General features: G+C 45.8%; 1 protein-coding gene across 1 annotated transcript in view; it reads right to left on the reverse strand.

Annotated features, from left to right (window-relative positions):
• The window catches only part of LOC143935912 (integrin alpha-IIb-like), a 156,194-nt gene that overhangs the window by 58,364 nt on the left and 84,260 nt on the right, over positions 1-13,570 (reverse strand). Inside the window, exons 12-14 of the mRNA XM_077460102.1 lie at positions 11,030-11,238; positions 1,117-1,299; positions 926-971 (exon numbers count right to left, since the gene is read on the reverse strand). Of these exons, the coding sequence (XP_077316228.1) occupies positions 926-971; positions 1,117-1,299; positions 11,030-11,238 (438 nt within the window). The remainder of the gene's footprint in view (positions 1-925; positions 972-1,116; positions 1,300-11,029; positions 11,239-13,570) is intronic.

Raw genomic sequence — 13,570 nt, forward strand, 5'->3', positions numbered from 1 at the left:
ATCTGTGGCAAGACTTGCTGTTCTCCATCTAACCTGATGGAGCTTGAGATTTTTAGCGAAGAAGAATGGGCAAAAATTGAACTTTCTAGATGTGCGAAGCTGGTAGAGACATCCCCAAAAAGACTTGCAGCTGTAATTGCAGCGAAAGGTGGCTCTACAAAGTATTGACTCAGGGGGGCTGAATACAAATACACACCACACTTTTCACATATATATTTGTAAAGTTTGAAAACCATTTATCATTTTCCTTCTACTTCACAATTGCCACTTTGTGTTGGTCTATCACATAAAATCCCAATAAAATACATTTACGTTTTTGGTTGTAACATGACAAAATATTTAAAAATAAATAGATAAATACTTTTTCTAGGCACTGTAAACACAGACATACTCGATGATGGTGAGATCACGGCTCTGTGGGGGCCAAACCATCACTTCCAGGACTCTGTGTTCTTCCTTACTTTGAAGATAGTTTTTAATGACATTGGCTGCATGTTTGGGGTCATTGTCCTGCTGAAGAATAAATTTGGGGCCAATTAGATGCCCCCCTAATGGTATGGCATGGTGGATAATTATCTGCCTGTATTTCTCAGCTTTGAGGACACCATTGATCCTGACCAAATCTCCAACTCCATTGGCAGAAACAAAGCCCCATGCTTGCAAGGAACCTCCAACATGCAGACACTCCATCTCTGTTCATAAATTGAAAAAAAAATATGGCGACCTCAGTGTACCATCATCACAAATTATACATAAAAAACATTTCTCTAGAACATCTATAACAACAAGATATATTTTTTTTGAAGAATGCACAGGGAGTGGGGGTCACTTCCAGGTATGCAAAAAATCCCTAAATTGCTCACAATATAGCCTATGAAAATCCCATGTAATGTTTTTACAAGGAAATCAATGTAAAATATCTTACCTGAAGACATAGACTGTGTCGGCTTCAAAAGCTCCAACTACCAAATCTACAAGACAAAGAGTTCAGTTTTTAGTGGTGCTGAAGAAAGAAGGGTGAGCACAGTACTTGGATGCATGATACTGAATAGTAAAAAGGCTGGTAGGTTCTCTGAAATTCCATTGGGGGTTATATGGTTGCATTTTGTTCATTACCTGGATATCCATTGTGATCAATGTCTTTCCCTCCTCTCAATGAAAAGCCAAAACTGGATGGTGCCACTTGGGGGCTCTCCAAGATCTGCGATGGATGTGTCGACAACCCTGACTTTTCACCCTTGTAAATGTAAACACAGCCAGCTCCAGATTGACCTCCAAAAGGAGAGCCTACAGCCACATCTAGAGAAGAAAAATAATTGCAAAGGACAGAACCAAATGTAATATTTCAGGATTGAGGAAATGACAGTGACATACTGAACCACCTGAGTATTCTTATGCCGTGTACACACGGCCAGACTTTTTGACAGCAAAGGTCTGACGGAACAAATCTGTCAGACAATTTGACCGTGTGGGGGCTTCATCGGACCTTTGCTGTCGAAAAATCAGACAGACTTTAGATTTAGAACATGTTGAGTCCGGTCAAAAAATCAGTTCGTCTGTATGCTAGTCTGACAGACCAAAAGCTGCTAGGGCAGCTATTGGATACTGGCTGTGAACTTCCTTATTCTAGTTTGGTGATACGTCATCACGGTCAAATCTGTCAGACTTTAGTGTGATTGTGTGTAGAGGATCGCGGCGGGGGGCACTGGCAATACATTTCTGGGACAGCATAGCTGTCCACACTAGCCCTCCTCATTTTTTACTCGCCAAATGTGAGCAGGCGAGCACAAATTTCGAAGGCTAAGATGGGGTCAGCGCCACCCCCAGGCAGCGTCAGATTAGTGCCAGTAGCGCTAACACCCATAGACACACCATACACCTCTCTTAGTAGTATAGTGTCTGAACAGATCAATATCTTTGATTTGATCCGATCTATACTAGCATCCACAGTAGTTTAGGGTTCCCAAAAATGCAGTGTTAGTGGGATCAGCCCAGATACATGCTAGCACCTGCATATAGCCCCTCTGCCCAGCCAAGCCCACCCAAATGCAGTATCAATTGATCACTGTCACTTACAAAGCACAACACACATAACTGCAGCGTTCGCAAAGTCAGGACTGATCCCTGCGAACGCTAACAGTTTTTTTGGTAGAGATTGAAGCAGTAGCTGACAACCAGTTGCTCTTTTTGCCTGTAAGTCTCACTAGTTGTACCTGTAAATTTAGAGGTCAACGGGTACAGCTGTTCCAACTTTAAGGGGCCCCGGGCCAGAAGAAGGCAGGCTGGGTGAAGGGGAGCTGTGCTGTGCATTACAGAAATTACCTCACAGCGTGTGCTCTCTGTGTCATTGAGCTCTGACATTGAGCTCTTTACTGCTACCTCTGGATACTATGTGCATGTGCACCCCTCGTGTACTGGGCTTTTCTGTGCAAGCAAAATGTCAGCTTTGTGAAAACGAGCTCGGACCAGGTAGGAAGAAATTCTTTACAAGTATGGGCTGTGAGGGAAATGGAGGGGGGGGGCTGTTTGTGTACAGGGAGGGGCCAGAGCCTTGTGTGTTTACAGATTTGTATATTTGGAGGGCTGCCATATATACATGTGTGTGTGGGGGGGGCTGTCATATATACACAGTGGTGGTGTGGGCACACAGCAGCTTTCCCCTCTCTCCACCCACCTCTATGTATCATGGATAGATTCATGCATTGCATTGAATTGCATGAATCTATTCATGGCCACCCCCTATTCAGGCGTCTGGCCCCTTTTTGGATGCCAGGTGCCTGAATTACAAGGCTGCAAACTGTTGGTTAAAGTGGTTTACGAGGGGCTTAATTTTTTGGAGCAGATCGTATTCAGGGTCACCCCAAGGACGACAGAGTTCATTGTCATTAAAATGCATGAACTGCAAGATCTGCTCGTATCTAGCCCTGGTCATGGATGCAGAGAACACAGGCATATGGTGAATTGGGTCAGTGGACCTTTCTGGGCCTATCCCTCCTCATGGGCATAACTAAAAAAAGTGAGTTATGCCAATGAGGAGGGATAGGCCCAGAAAGGTCCTAAATTCAGAAACCGTAGTAGGTTTCCAATCTCTGGCATGGGTCAACTGGGAATTAGCGGTGATGAATTGACATACAAATTGCTTTGGTCCACAATAGATCTATAGAAATCTTCCGTGAAAAACAGCGAATAAAAATCAAGTGATGTAAAATCAACAGTTTCTACCTGAATTCTGTGTTGGCCAGTGAATGGGGGGAGTACGGGTGCTGCAGAAGTGGTGGGCTCCCATGGACGTCCACAGGCAGGGGCAAGGGGGGTCAAGTGCCCCCCCCCCCCCGGAATCAGGAATTGGATCTTAAATTCAGCAGAGTTGCGTTGCTATCGGGGTGCGGGCAGCCACCGTTAAAGGGGTTGTAAAGGTAAATGTTTTTTCACCTTAATGCATTCTATGTATATATGCCAACCCCCCTACACACCTGTATATATGTCAGCCCCCCACACACCTGTATATATGCTAGCCCCCCTACACTCACCTATTTATATGTCAGCCCCCTCACACCTGTATATATGTCAGTCCCCCCACACACCTGTATATATGTCAGCCCCCTCATCCCTGTATATATGTCAGCCCTCCACACACCTGTATAAATAAATACATTTTTTTATAAATAAAATCAGCCACTGTGCCATCAAAAGCAGCCACTGTGCCATTTAAAAGTTAACACTGTAACACTTCCCCCCTCCTCTCCTCCTCCTGATAGGCATCCAGTCATAGCACTTGTCATTTTAGCCAATCAGGTGATGGGTAACACACCCGTGCTTCCTGATTGGTGGAGAGGCAGTTCAGTGTTAGAAAGCAAATATTCATTCGCTTGTTACAAAATTCAGCCCCTTGTAAACTACTTCAACCAACAGTTTGCAGCCTTGTTTACTCCTGATCAATTTATCTGCATGGATGAGTCCCTGATTCAATTTTCTGGCCGCTTGTCTTTCAAACAGTATATCCCCAGCAAGCCTGCCAGATATGGGGTCAAGATGTATAAGCTCTGTGAAAAGGTAACAGGCTATACATATAGTACTATGTTTTATGAGGGGAAAATATAGTCACGTGGAGCCCAAGAACTGCCCAGACTACATAGGGAGCGACTCCAGTGCTGTAGGAGGTGATTTCACCAAAAAGGAGCGTATATGCCGAAGCATGGGGGCAGGGGTGGAGGGGCAATTTGCTCCTAACATTAGGGGTGGATTGCCTCCAAACTTCAGCATATATTTTTTACTCTTTTTTTGGCACAGATTGTTGTTTTATTGAGTTAATGTTTTATTGTTACTATTGTTTGCTTTTCAGGTACACCATTCAGCTGCAGCACCAATTTATTTATCTTGACAGCAACAGCGTTTGCTCTCACGATACCTAAACCAGCGACTCCAGTGCTGTAGGAGCTGATTTCACTGCCATAGTTAAAAAACTGCAAGTGCATGTATGCCCATCTCTAGAAGTAGGTGGATGCAGGGCGGTATTCTAATGGTGGGCATACCCACTGAATAATCTATTTTTTCATTCAGCCCACACATGTGGCTGAATACATTTTGGTCTAAATGTATGACTAAAATTGAATTTATTGTATTTTTTTATAACAAAAAGTAGAAAATATCTTTTCTTTTTTCAAAATTTTCAGTTTTTTTTTTCGTTTATATCACAAAAAATTAAAACCGCAGAGTTGATCAAATGCCACCAAAGGAAAGCTCTATTTGTGGGAAAATGTTTCTTTGGGTACAGCATTGCATTCATGTGCAATTACCAGTTAAAGTGATGCAGTGCCAAATTGTCAAATGTGCTCTGGTCAGGAAGAGGGTGAAATCTTCCGGGGCTGAAGTAGTTCAATATCTAGACATTTAACATCAAGGGTGGTGCTTCAGTCTTAGATTGACTCAAGTTACATACCAAAGAAACAATGGAAGCCCCTCTGGTGTGGAGAAGCTGCCAGCCCAGAATCTAGATACTTTGTCCAACTACTACTATAACTCCTTTAGCAAAAGGATAACCCACAATCCATTTCTTCCAAACTGAACTAACTGTAGCTTCTTATATCACTATGCAACTATGAAGTGGCGATTTCAAGCTCCAGCCACCATCATGGCCTTCACAAGGTGTCCTGCTCTTCTTCTGCGTATTTATTTGACCTTTAAATAATTATGGAGAATGAAGTAGAGATTATCATTGATTTAGATATAAGACGACTGAGGTTAGTCAACTAAACACTAGATTTCTAAATATTCCAAAAATTTTTGGTATGGACCAACCTTTAAAAGGATGTCAAGCTCCTTTAAAGGAATATAAAGGTTTTTTTATTTTTACTTCTTCTGGATTAACTAATGGTTAGGGATTAGGATGCAAGCTTTTATTTTTTATCTAAAGATTTATATTTTGTTATGGTTGGATTTAATGGACATTTGTCTCTTTCCAATCTAGATTTATTGTTATCTTTAGAATAAAGTGTTTTTTTTTTTGAGAATACACACTGTGGCAGCAGGCAGGTGAAGTCACCTGGTTGTATCCAGGATGGTAAATATGTGTGTCCTAGATTCAGGCTTTATGCAGACTTTTACAATTAGAGGGGAAGAGTTAATGAGCCCAGCTGAAGCAAGTGGGCTCATTAAGGCCTCTACAAAAAACCCCAGCATGCATAGGGAGATGCTCCATCCTGGAACCAGTTTTGTGTTGTATAGACTGGGGAGTGTGTCACCTGTACTGTGCGGTGAGTTAACGCCTGTGTGGCAAAACCTTTACAACAAAGGCAGGGACTGGTACAGCACAAGGCTGTACCCAGTTGTTAGACAGGGAGTCTATGTGTGTAGTTAGAGGTCAAGCTGACCAGGATTTATTTTCTTGTTTTATTTTGTTTGGCTGTTATATGTATCACTGCATGGAGCATAAATAAACCGGATCTTTTGTTTTTTGAACCTACACCGCTGTCTGCTGTGCCTGACTTTGTGTTGTGAACCCATCCAGGGGGTCACACACACCCGCTGCCGAGCTAACCCCTCACAGTTGGTGGAGAATTTTGGCACTTTTTTTTTTTTTTGTTAAGGCCAGCATGGAGGAGATACTGAGACAGCTGGCTCTAGCAAATGCAAACCAGCAATAAGCAAATGCAAATCAGCAGCAAACAAATGCAGGTTTACAAAAGAGCCTTGCAGCTCAACAACAGAGCCTTGCAGCCCAGCAGCAGATAAATGCAACTTTGCAGCAGAGTTTGGAAAATCAGCAGAAGGCTCACCAGCAGAGTTTGGAAGCTCAGCAACAAGCCCAGCAGCGATCTGAAGCCCGCTTCATAGACCTGTTGCAGAAGCAAGAGCAGAATTTTCAACAGAAAATAGAGACATTAATACAGCAACGTCCGCAGACCAATGAAGCAAGTGGTTACAATAATACCGCATCCTTTGGTGTGAGCCGTTTACTGACAAAAATGACTGGAGAGGATGATCCGGAGGTGTTTTTGACCACATTTGAAAGGACTGCTGAAAGGGAAAAGTGGCCTAAGGAGCAATGGGCTGGACTGGTGGCCCCTCTGTTAACTGGGGAATCGCAGAAAGCTTATTATGACCTAGAGCCTGACCAAGCAAAAGACTATGTGGTGCTAAAAGCAGAAATATTGGCACGGCTGGGTGTCACCCTGGCCGTCCGGGCTCAGCGTGTGCATAACTGGACTTTTCAGGTTGGAAAACCTCCCAGGTCTCAAATGTATGATCTCATTCACCTGAGCAGGAAGTGGCTGCAGCCAGAGACTTTGACTGCACCAAACATTGTGGAACGTGTGGTTATGGATCGTTTCCTGAGAGCTCTTCCTACTGCCATCCAAAAATGGGTAAGCCATGGAGACCCAGAAAATGCAGATAAACTTGTGGATCTGGTTGAGAGGTACTTGGCTACAGAGAACCTGACCACCTCTTCCAGGGACTCACGGACTTTCCCCCCTAAGACCAGATCATCCCCAGTGGCGGGTAAGATGACTCCAAGGGGTGAGGGTGGAGAGAGTGAGAGGGTGGGAGTTCTACCTAAGGTCTGGCGGGAGCAGCCCAGGAAGCCCATGCTGCAAGAGGCAGCGAAAAAGATTATTTGCTACCGCTGCCGGCAAGAGGGACATATTGCAGCCAATTGCCCAGTTGTGGATGAGCCTATGCAATGTGACTTTATAAGGGAGAGACGTCAGTCGCTGTTTGCGACAGTTGCATGCACTGCCATTCGGGGACCTGAGAAACATTTATGTAAAATGTGTATTAATGGTAGACATGTTGATGTGTTGCTAGATTCAGGTAGCCTGGTAACATTGATAAAAGCTGAATTAGTTACTACAGAGGTCTCTGGGAAGAACAGAGTGACTGTTATTTGTGTGCATGGGGACACCCGAGAGTATCCTGTAACTTCAGTGTTTTTTGAGACCCCCAAAGGTAACCTCTCTCATCAGGTGGGGTTAGTGGCTCACTTACCACATGATGCTATTGTGGGAAGGGATTTTCCAAAATTCTGGGAACTCTGGGATTGTCCTGAGGCCCCCATTGGTGCCCCTATAAACCAGGAAGATGACCAGAATTCCTCTGGGAGTGGTGAGGACTCTCCTGAATTTCCCTTGTCGGTATTGGCGGGGGAAACTCGAGAAACTGGGGAGGAGCCAACATCCTCAGATGAAAACATGCCGTCTGTGGAGTTTTCGGATCTTGAGGTTCACAGGGAAAATTTTGCCACAGAACAGTTAAAAGACCCCACCCTAATAAAGGCACGGGAAAATGTGGTGAAAATAGATGGCGAGTTAGTGAACCCAGATAAGACTTGCCCTTATCCTTACTTCACTATGGAAAGGGACCTGCTATATCGAGTGGCTCAAAGGGCAGAAGAAACCATTGAGCAACTTGTAGTGCCCAAACCTTACAGGAAGTTGGTGTTAGAATTGGCTCATGGACACATTCTGGGAGGTCATCTGGGGACAGAGAAAACCAGAGAGAGGGTACTGCAGAGATTCTATTGGCCTGGGGTCATGAAGGAAATAGAAAATTATTGTTCCTCCTGCCCTGTGTGTCAGAAGTCGGCACCTATGCCACATTTCCGTAACCCGCTGGTACCTCTTCCTATCATTGAGGTCCCCTTTGAGAGGATCGCAATGAATTTGGTAGGTCCGATAATGAAGTCTGCTAGGGGGCATCAGTACATTTTGGTTATTTTGGACTATGCCACCCGTTATCCGGAAGCAATTCCTCTCCGAAATACCTCGGCCAAAACCATAGCCAAAGAGCTATCTCTTGTTTTTAGCCGCGTGGGTATTTGTAAGGAACTGCTTACGGACCAAGGTACACCCTTTATGTCCCGGGTTATGAAAGAATTATGCAAGTTGTACAAAGTGAAGCAATTGCGTACATCTGTGTATCACCCCCAAACAGATGGGTTGGTTGAAAGATTCAACAAAACCCTAAAACAAATGTTAAAGAAGGTGGTGGATAGAGATGGAAAGAATTGGGATTGTCTAATACCCTATCTGATGTTTGCCATTAGGGAGGTACCCCAATCCTCTACGGGTTTCTCACCCTTCGAGTTGCTCTATGGGAGACACCCAAGAGGGCTGCTGGATATCGCCAAGGAAACTTGGGAAAATGAGAGTTCTCCTCACAGGAGTGTGATTGAGCATGTCGCCCTGATGCAAGATAGAATTGCACAGGTAATGCCAATTGTAAAGGAACATTTAACCCAAGCGCAGTTAGCACAGCAGAGAGTGTACAACCGTGGGGCCAAGACCCGTACTTTTTCCCCGGGGGATAGGGTCTTGGTGCTAGTCCCTACGGTTGAAAGCAAATTTCTGGCCAAATGGCAAGGTCCATATGAAGTAATTGAAAAAATGAGTGAGGTGAACTACAGGGTTAGACAGCCAGGAAGGCGAAAGCCGGAGCAGATCTATCACGTCAATCTGCTGAAAGCCTGGAGGGATAGGGAATCCCTAGTCGCAGAGACTTTGTCACAAGTACAGCCTGATTGCTTAGTTCCTGAGGTTGGAATAGCAGACACCTTATCGAAACCCCAACAACAGGAGGTTAAAGAGTTTGTACTTCGTAACAAAGAGATTTTCTCTGAGCTTCCGGGACAAACATCTGGCGTAGAGCATGACATTATCACCCCGCCAGGAGAAAGGGTAAAACTAAAACCTTATAGAATACCAGAGGCCCGACGGGAGGCAATACGTGGGGAGGTTCAAAGGATGCTGGAATTGGGTGTGATAGAGGAGTCCCAGAGTGACTGGTCCAGTCCTATCGTACTAGTGCCCAAACCTGATGGGAGCTGGCGGTTTTGTAACGATTTTAGACAATTAAATAAAGTTACAAAATTTGACACCTACCCCATGCCACGTATAGATGAGTTGATTGACCGGCTGGGAACAGCCCGATATATGACAACTCTTGATCTCACCAAAGGGTATTGGCAAATTCCCCTGGCCGAGTCGGCCAAGGAGAAAACTGCGTTTGTAACCCCAGATGGGGCATTCCAATATAAGAGAATGCCGTTTGGGTTACAGAATGCACCGGCAACATTCCAGCGGAAAATGGATAAGATTCTGAGGCCCCATCAGAAATATGCTGCAGCTTACCTGGATGATGTGATTATCCATAGCACAGACTGGGTCTCACATTTGCCAAAAGTACAAGCAGTCCTAGACTCTATCCGGGAAGCTGGGTTTACGGCCAATCCAAAGAAGTGTACCATTGGACAGGAGGAGGCCAAATATCTTGGGTACACTATTGGGAGGGGGGTGATAAAACCCCAAGTCAATAAAGTCGAGGCCATACAGAGTTGGCCACGTCCCAACAGCAAGAAACAGGTACGAGCCTTTCTGGGAATCGCTGGCTATTATCGACGATTCATTCCCCATTTTGCTTCTCAGGCTGTGCCCCTCACCAACCTGACAAAAGGGAAAGAGTCGGTTATGGTTAAATGGTCCCCAGAGGCTGAGGAAGCATTTCAGTCCTTAAAAACAGCCTTATGTAGCCAGCCAGTGTTGTACTCACCAGACTTCTCTAAGGACTTCGTGGTACAAACTGATGCATCAGACGTTGGGTTAGGAGCAGTGTTATCCCAGGTCTGGAACGGGGAAGAGCACCCAGTCATTTACCTCAGCAGGAAGTTAAAGTCCCATGAGGTAAATTACTCCACGATTGAGAAGGAATGTTTAGCAGTGAAGTGGGCTCTAGATTCCCTTCGGTACTATCTGCTAGGTAGGCACTTTGACCTGGTGACTGATCACGCTCCTTTAAAGTGGATGGCTCAGAACAAGGAGACCAATAGAAGAGTAAATAGGTGGTTCCTAGCCCTACAGGAATTTAACTTTACAGTTAAGCATCGCCCTGGTGTTAAAATGGGGAATGTGGATGCTTTGTCTCGGATACATGCGTGTCTGACTGCTGGTGTTACAACCCCAAGGTTGAAACAAGAGGGGGGGTATGTGGCAGCAGGCAGGTGAAGTCACCTGGTTGTATCCAGGATGGTAAATATGTGTGTCCTAGATTCAAGCTTTATGCAGACTTTTACAATTAGAGGGGAAGAGTTAATGAGCCCAGCTGAAGCAAGTGGGCTCATTAAGGCCTCTACAAAAAACCCCAGCATGCATAGGGAGATGCTCCATCCTGGAACCAGTTTTGTGTTGTATAGACTGGGGAGTGTGTCACCTGTACTGTGCGGTGAGTTAACGCCTGTGTGGCAAAACCTTTACAACAAAGGCAGGGACTGGTACAGCACAAGGCTGTACCCAGTTGTTAGACAGGGAGTCTATGTGTGTAGTTAGAGGTCAAGCTGACCAGGATTTATTTTCTTGTTTTATTTTGTTTGGCTGTTATATGTATCACTGCATGGAGCATAAATAAACCGGATCTTTTGTTTTTTGAACCTACACCGCTGTCTGCTGTGCCTGACTTTGTGTTGTGAACCCATCCAGGGGGTCACACACACCCGCTGCCGAGCTAACCCCTCACAACACAAATAAGTGTCGCCTGATACCATTGTATCCATCTTGATCCAGGTCTCCTAGAGGAGCAATGGATGCACCAAAACGTCCATACACACGATTCCCCATGAGGATCTGAGAGCTCCTGTCCAGAATCCTGGCCCTCTTCTGCAGATATATGTAGACTTGCCCAACTTCCAGGAACTTTCCACCTGACTTGCGCTCCATAAAAAGGGGAGCTCCCACCAGTAGATCATCAAGCCTGCAAATAAACATATAGAATCAATGTCAACAAGTGAGAGATTTTGTACAGTAGCTGTCATTCTGATTGGACAGCAAAGATCAGCTATACACTATATTACCAAAAGTATTGGGTCACCTGCTTTTACACACACATGAACTTTAATGGCATCCCAGTCTTAGTCCATAGGGTTCAATATTGGGTTGGCCCACCCTTTGCTGTTATAACAGCTTCAACTCTTCTGAGAAGGCTGTCTATAAGGTTTAGGAGTGTGTCCATGGGAATGTTTGACCATTCTTGCAGAAGTGCATTTGTGAGGTCAGGCACTGATGTTGGAGAGAAGGCCTGGCTCGCAGTCTGCACTCAAATACATCCCAAAGGTTGAGGTCAGGACTCTGTGCAGGCCAGTCAAGTTCCTCCACCCCAAACTTGCTCATCCTGTCTTTATGCACCTTGCTTTATGCACTGGTCCAAAACATTTGGTGGAGGGGGGATTATGGTGTGGGGTTGTCTTTCAGGGGTTGGGCTTGGCCCCTTATTTCCAGTCAAGGAGACTCTTAAGGCATCAGCATACCAAGACACTTTGGACAATTACATGCTCCCAACTTTCTGGGAACAGTTTGGGGTTGGCCTTTCCTGTTTCAACATGACTGCGCACCAGTGCACAAAGCAAGGACCATAAAGACACGGATGAGCGAGTTTGGGGTGGAGAAACTTGACCTGACCTCAACCTGATAGAACACCTTTGGGATGAGCTTAAATGGAGACTACAAGCCAGGCCTTCTCGTCCACACCAGTATCTGACCTCACAAATGTGCTTCTGGAAGAATGGTCAAACATTCTCATAGACACACACATAAACCTTATGGACAATCTTCCCAGAAGAGTTGAAGCTGTTATAGCTGCAAACGATGGGCCAACTCAATATTGAACCCATTCAAGTTCATGTGCGTGTAAAGGCAGGCATCCCAATACTTTTGGTAATATAGTGTATAAACATATTCTTACTCCGCTATCATTCAAGTTCAAACTCTTACTCAGCTACCTTTAACCACTTGCCGACCGCCGCACGACGATATACGTCGGCAGAATGGCACGGGCAGGCATATTGGCGTATATATAAGTCCATGCCTGCCCGCGGGTGGGGGGCCCGATCGGGCCCCCCCCCGGTGCCTGCGGCGGTCGGCATTCGTTCGGGAGAGATCAGGGATGAGGGGACGGCCATTCATTCATGGCCACCCCCTCGCGATCTCTCTCGACGAATGGAAATCCCCCGTGACATCACTTCCTCTCCTGTAATGTAAACACAGGAGAGGAAGTGATGTATTCTCTCCTCCGTGTCGGTATTTTCCGTTCCGACACGGAGGAGAGCGGATCGGTGAGTTGCACCAACACTCTACACACACAGTAGAACATGCCAGGCACACTCACACCCCCCCTTTACCCCCCGATCACCCCCCCAATTACCCCTGCCCCCCAGTCACAGTGACACCAATGTCATTTTTTTTTTTTTTTTTTTTTTTTTTTTGCATTGGTGTCATTTGTGACTGTAATAACTGTTAGGGCAGTTAGAGTTAGCCCCCTTTAGTTCTAATGTACCCCCCTAACCCCCCCAATAAAGGTTTAACCCCGTGATCACCCCCCGTCGCCAGTGTCACTAAGGCTGGGTTCACATTGCAGCGGTTTATGAGAACGAATGTGATTCGCACCGCACTGCAGTGCAAATCACATCCGATCTCTGTGCGATTCGAGTTCAGCCATTCGCCGCACCCGCCGCACCCGCCACACCCGCCGCACCCGCCGCAAATTCGCACGGGACCCTTTTTTTGGCCCGCAGCAGAATCGGATCGCATGGGTGTTCACACCATGCGATCCGAGTTTGCAGATCGCACTGCGATATGCGAACTGATCTGGGGGTGTCAGTAACATTTCACTGACACTCCCAGCAGTTCGCATAGGGCAGTGTGAACTGCCGCCGGGAGGCATGCGATGCGGGAACCCGCCGCGGATTCGCGGCGTTTCCGCATCGCTCCAGTGTGAACCCAGCCTAATAAGCGATCATTTTTCTGATCGCCGTATTAGTGTCACAGGTGACGCTAGTTAGGCAGGTAGGTATTTAGGTTCGCCGCAGCTTTTTATAGCGCCAGGGACCCCCATATACTACCGCATAAAGCCCCCTGATTGCCCCCTAGTTAACCCTTTCACCAGTGATCACCATATAACTGTTACAGGTGACGCTGGTTGGTTAGTTATTTTTTTATAGTTTCAGGGCACCCGCCATTTATTACCTAATAAAGGTTTAACCCCCTGATCACCCGGCGGGTGTCATTTGTGACTAATAACTGTTAGGGCA

The sequence above is a fragment of the Lithobates pipiens genome, unplaced genomic scaffold (assembly GCF_037356315.1).
Source record: "Lithobates pipiens isolate NorthernLeopardFrog02 unplaced genomic scaffold, aLitPip1_a1.2 Scaffold_28, whole genome shotgun sequence".
NCBI lineage: Eukaryota > Metazoa > Chordata > Amphibia > Anura > Ranidae > Lithobates > Lithobates pipiens.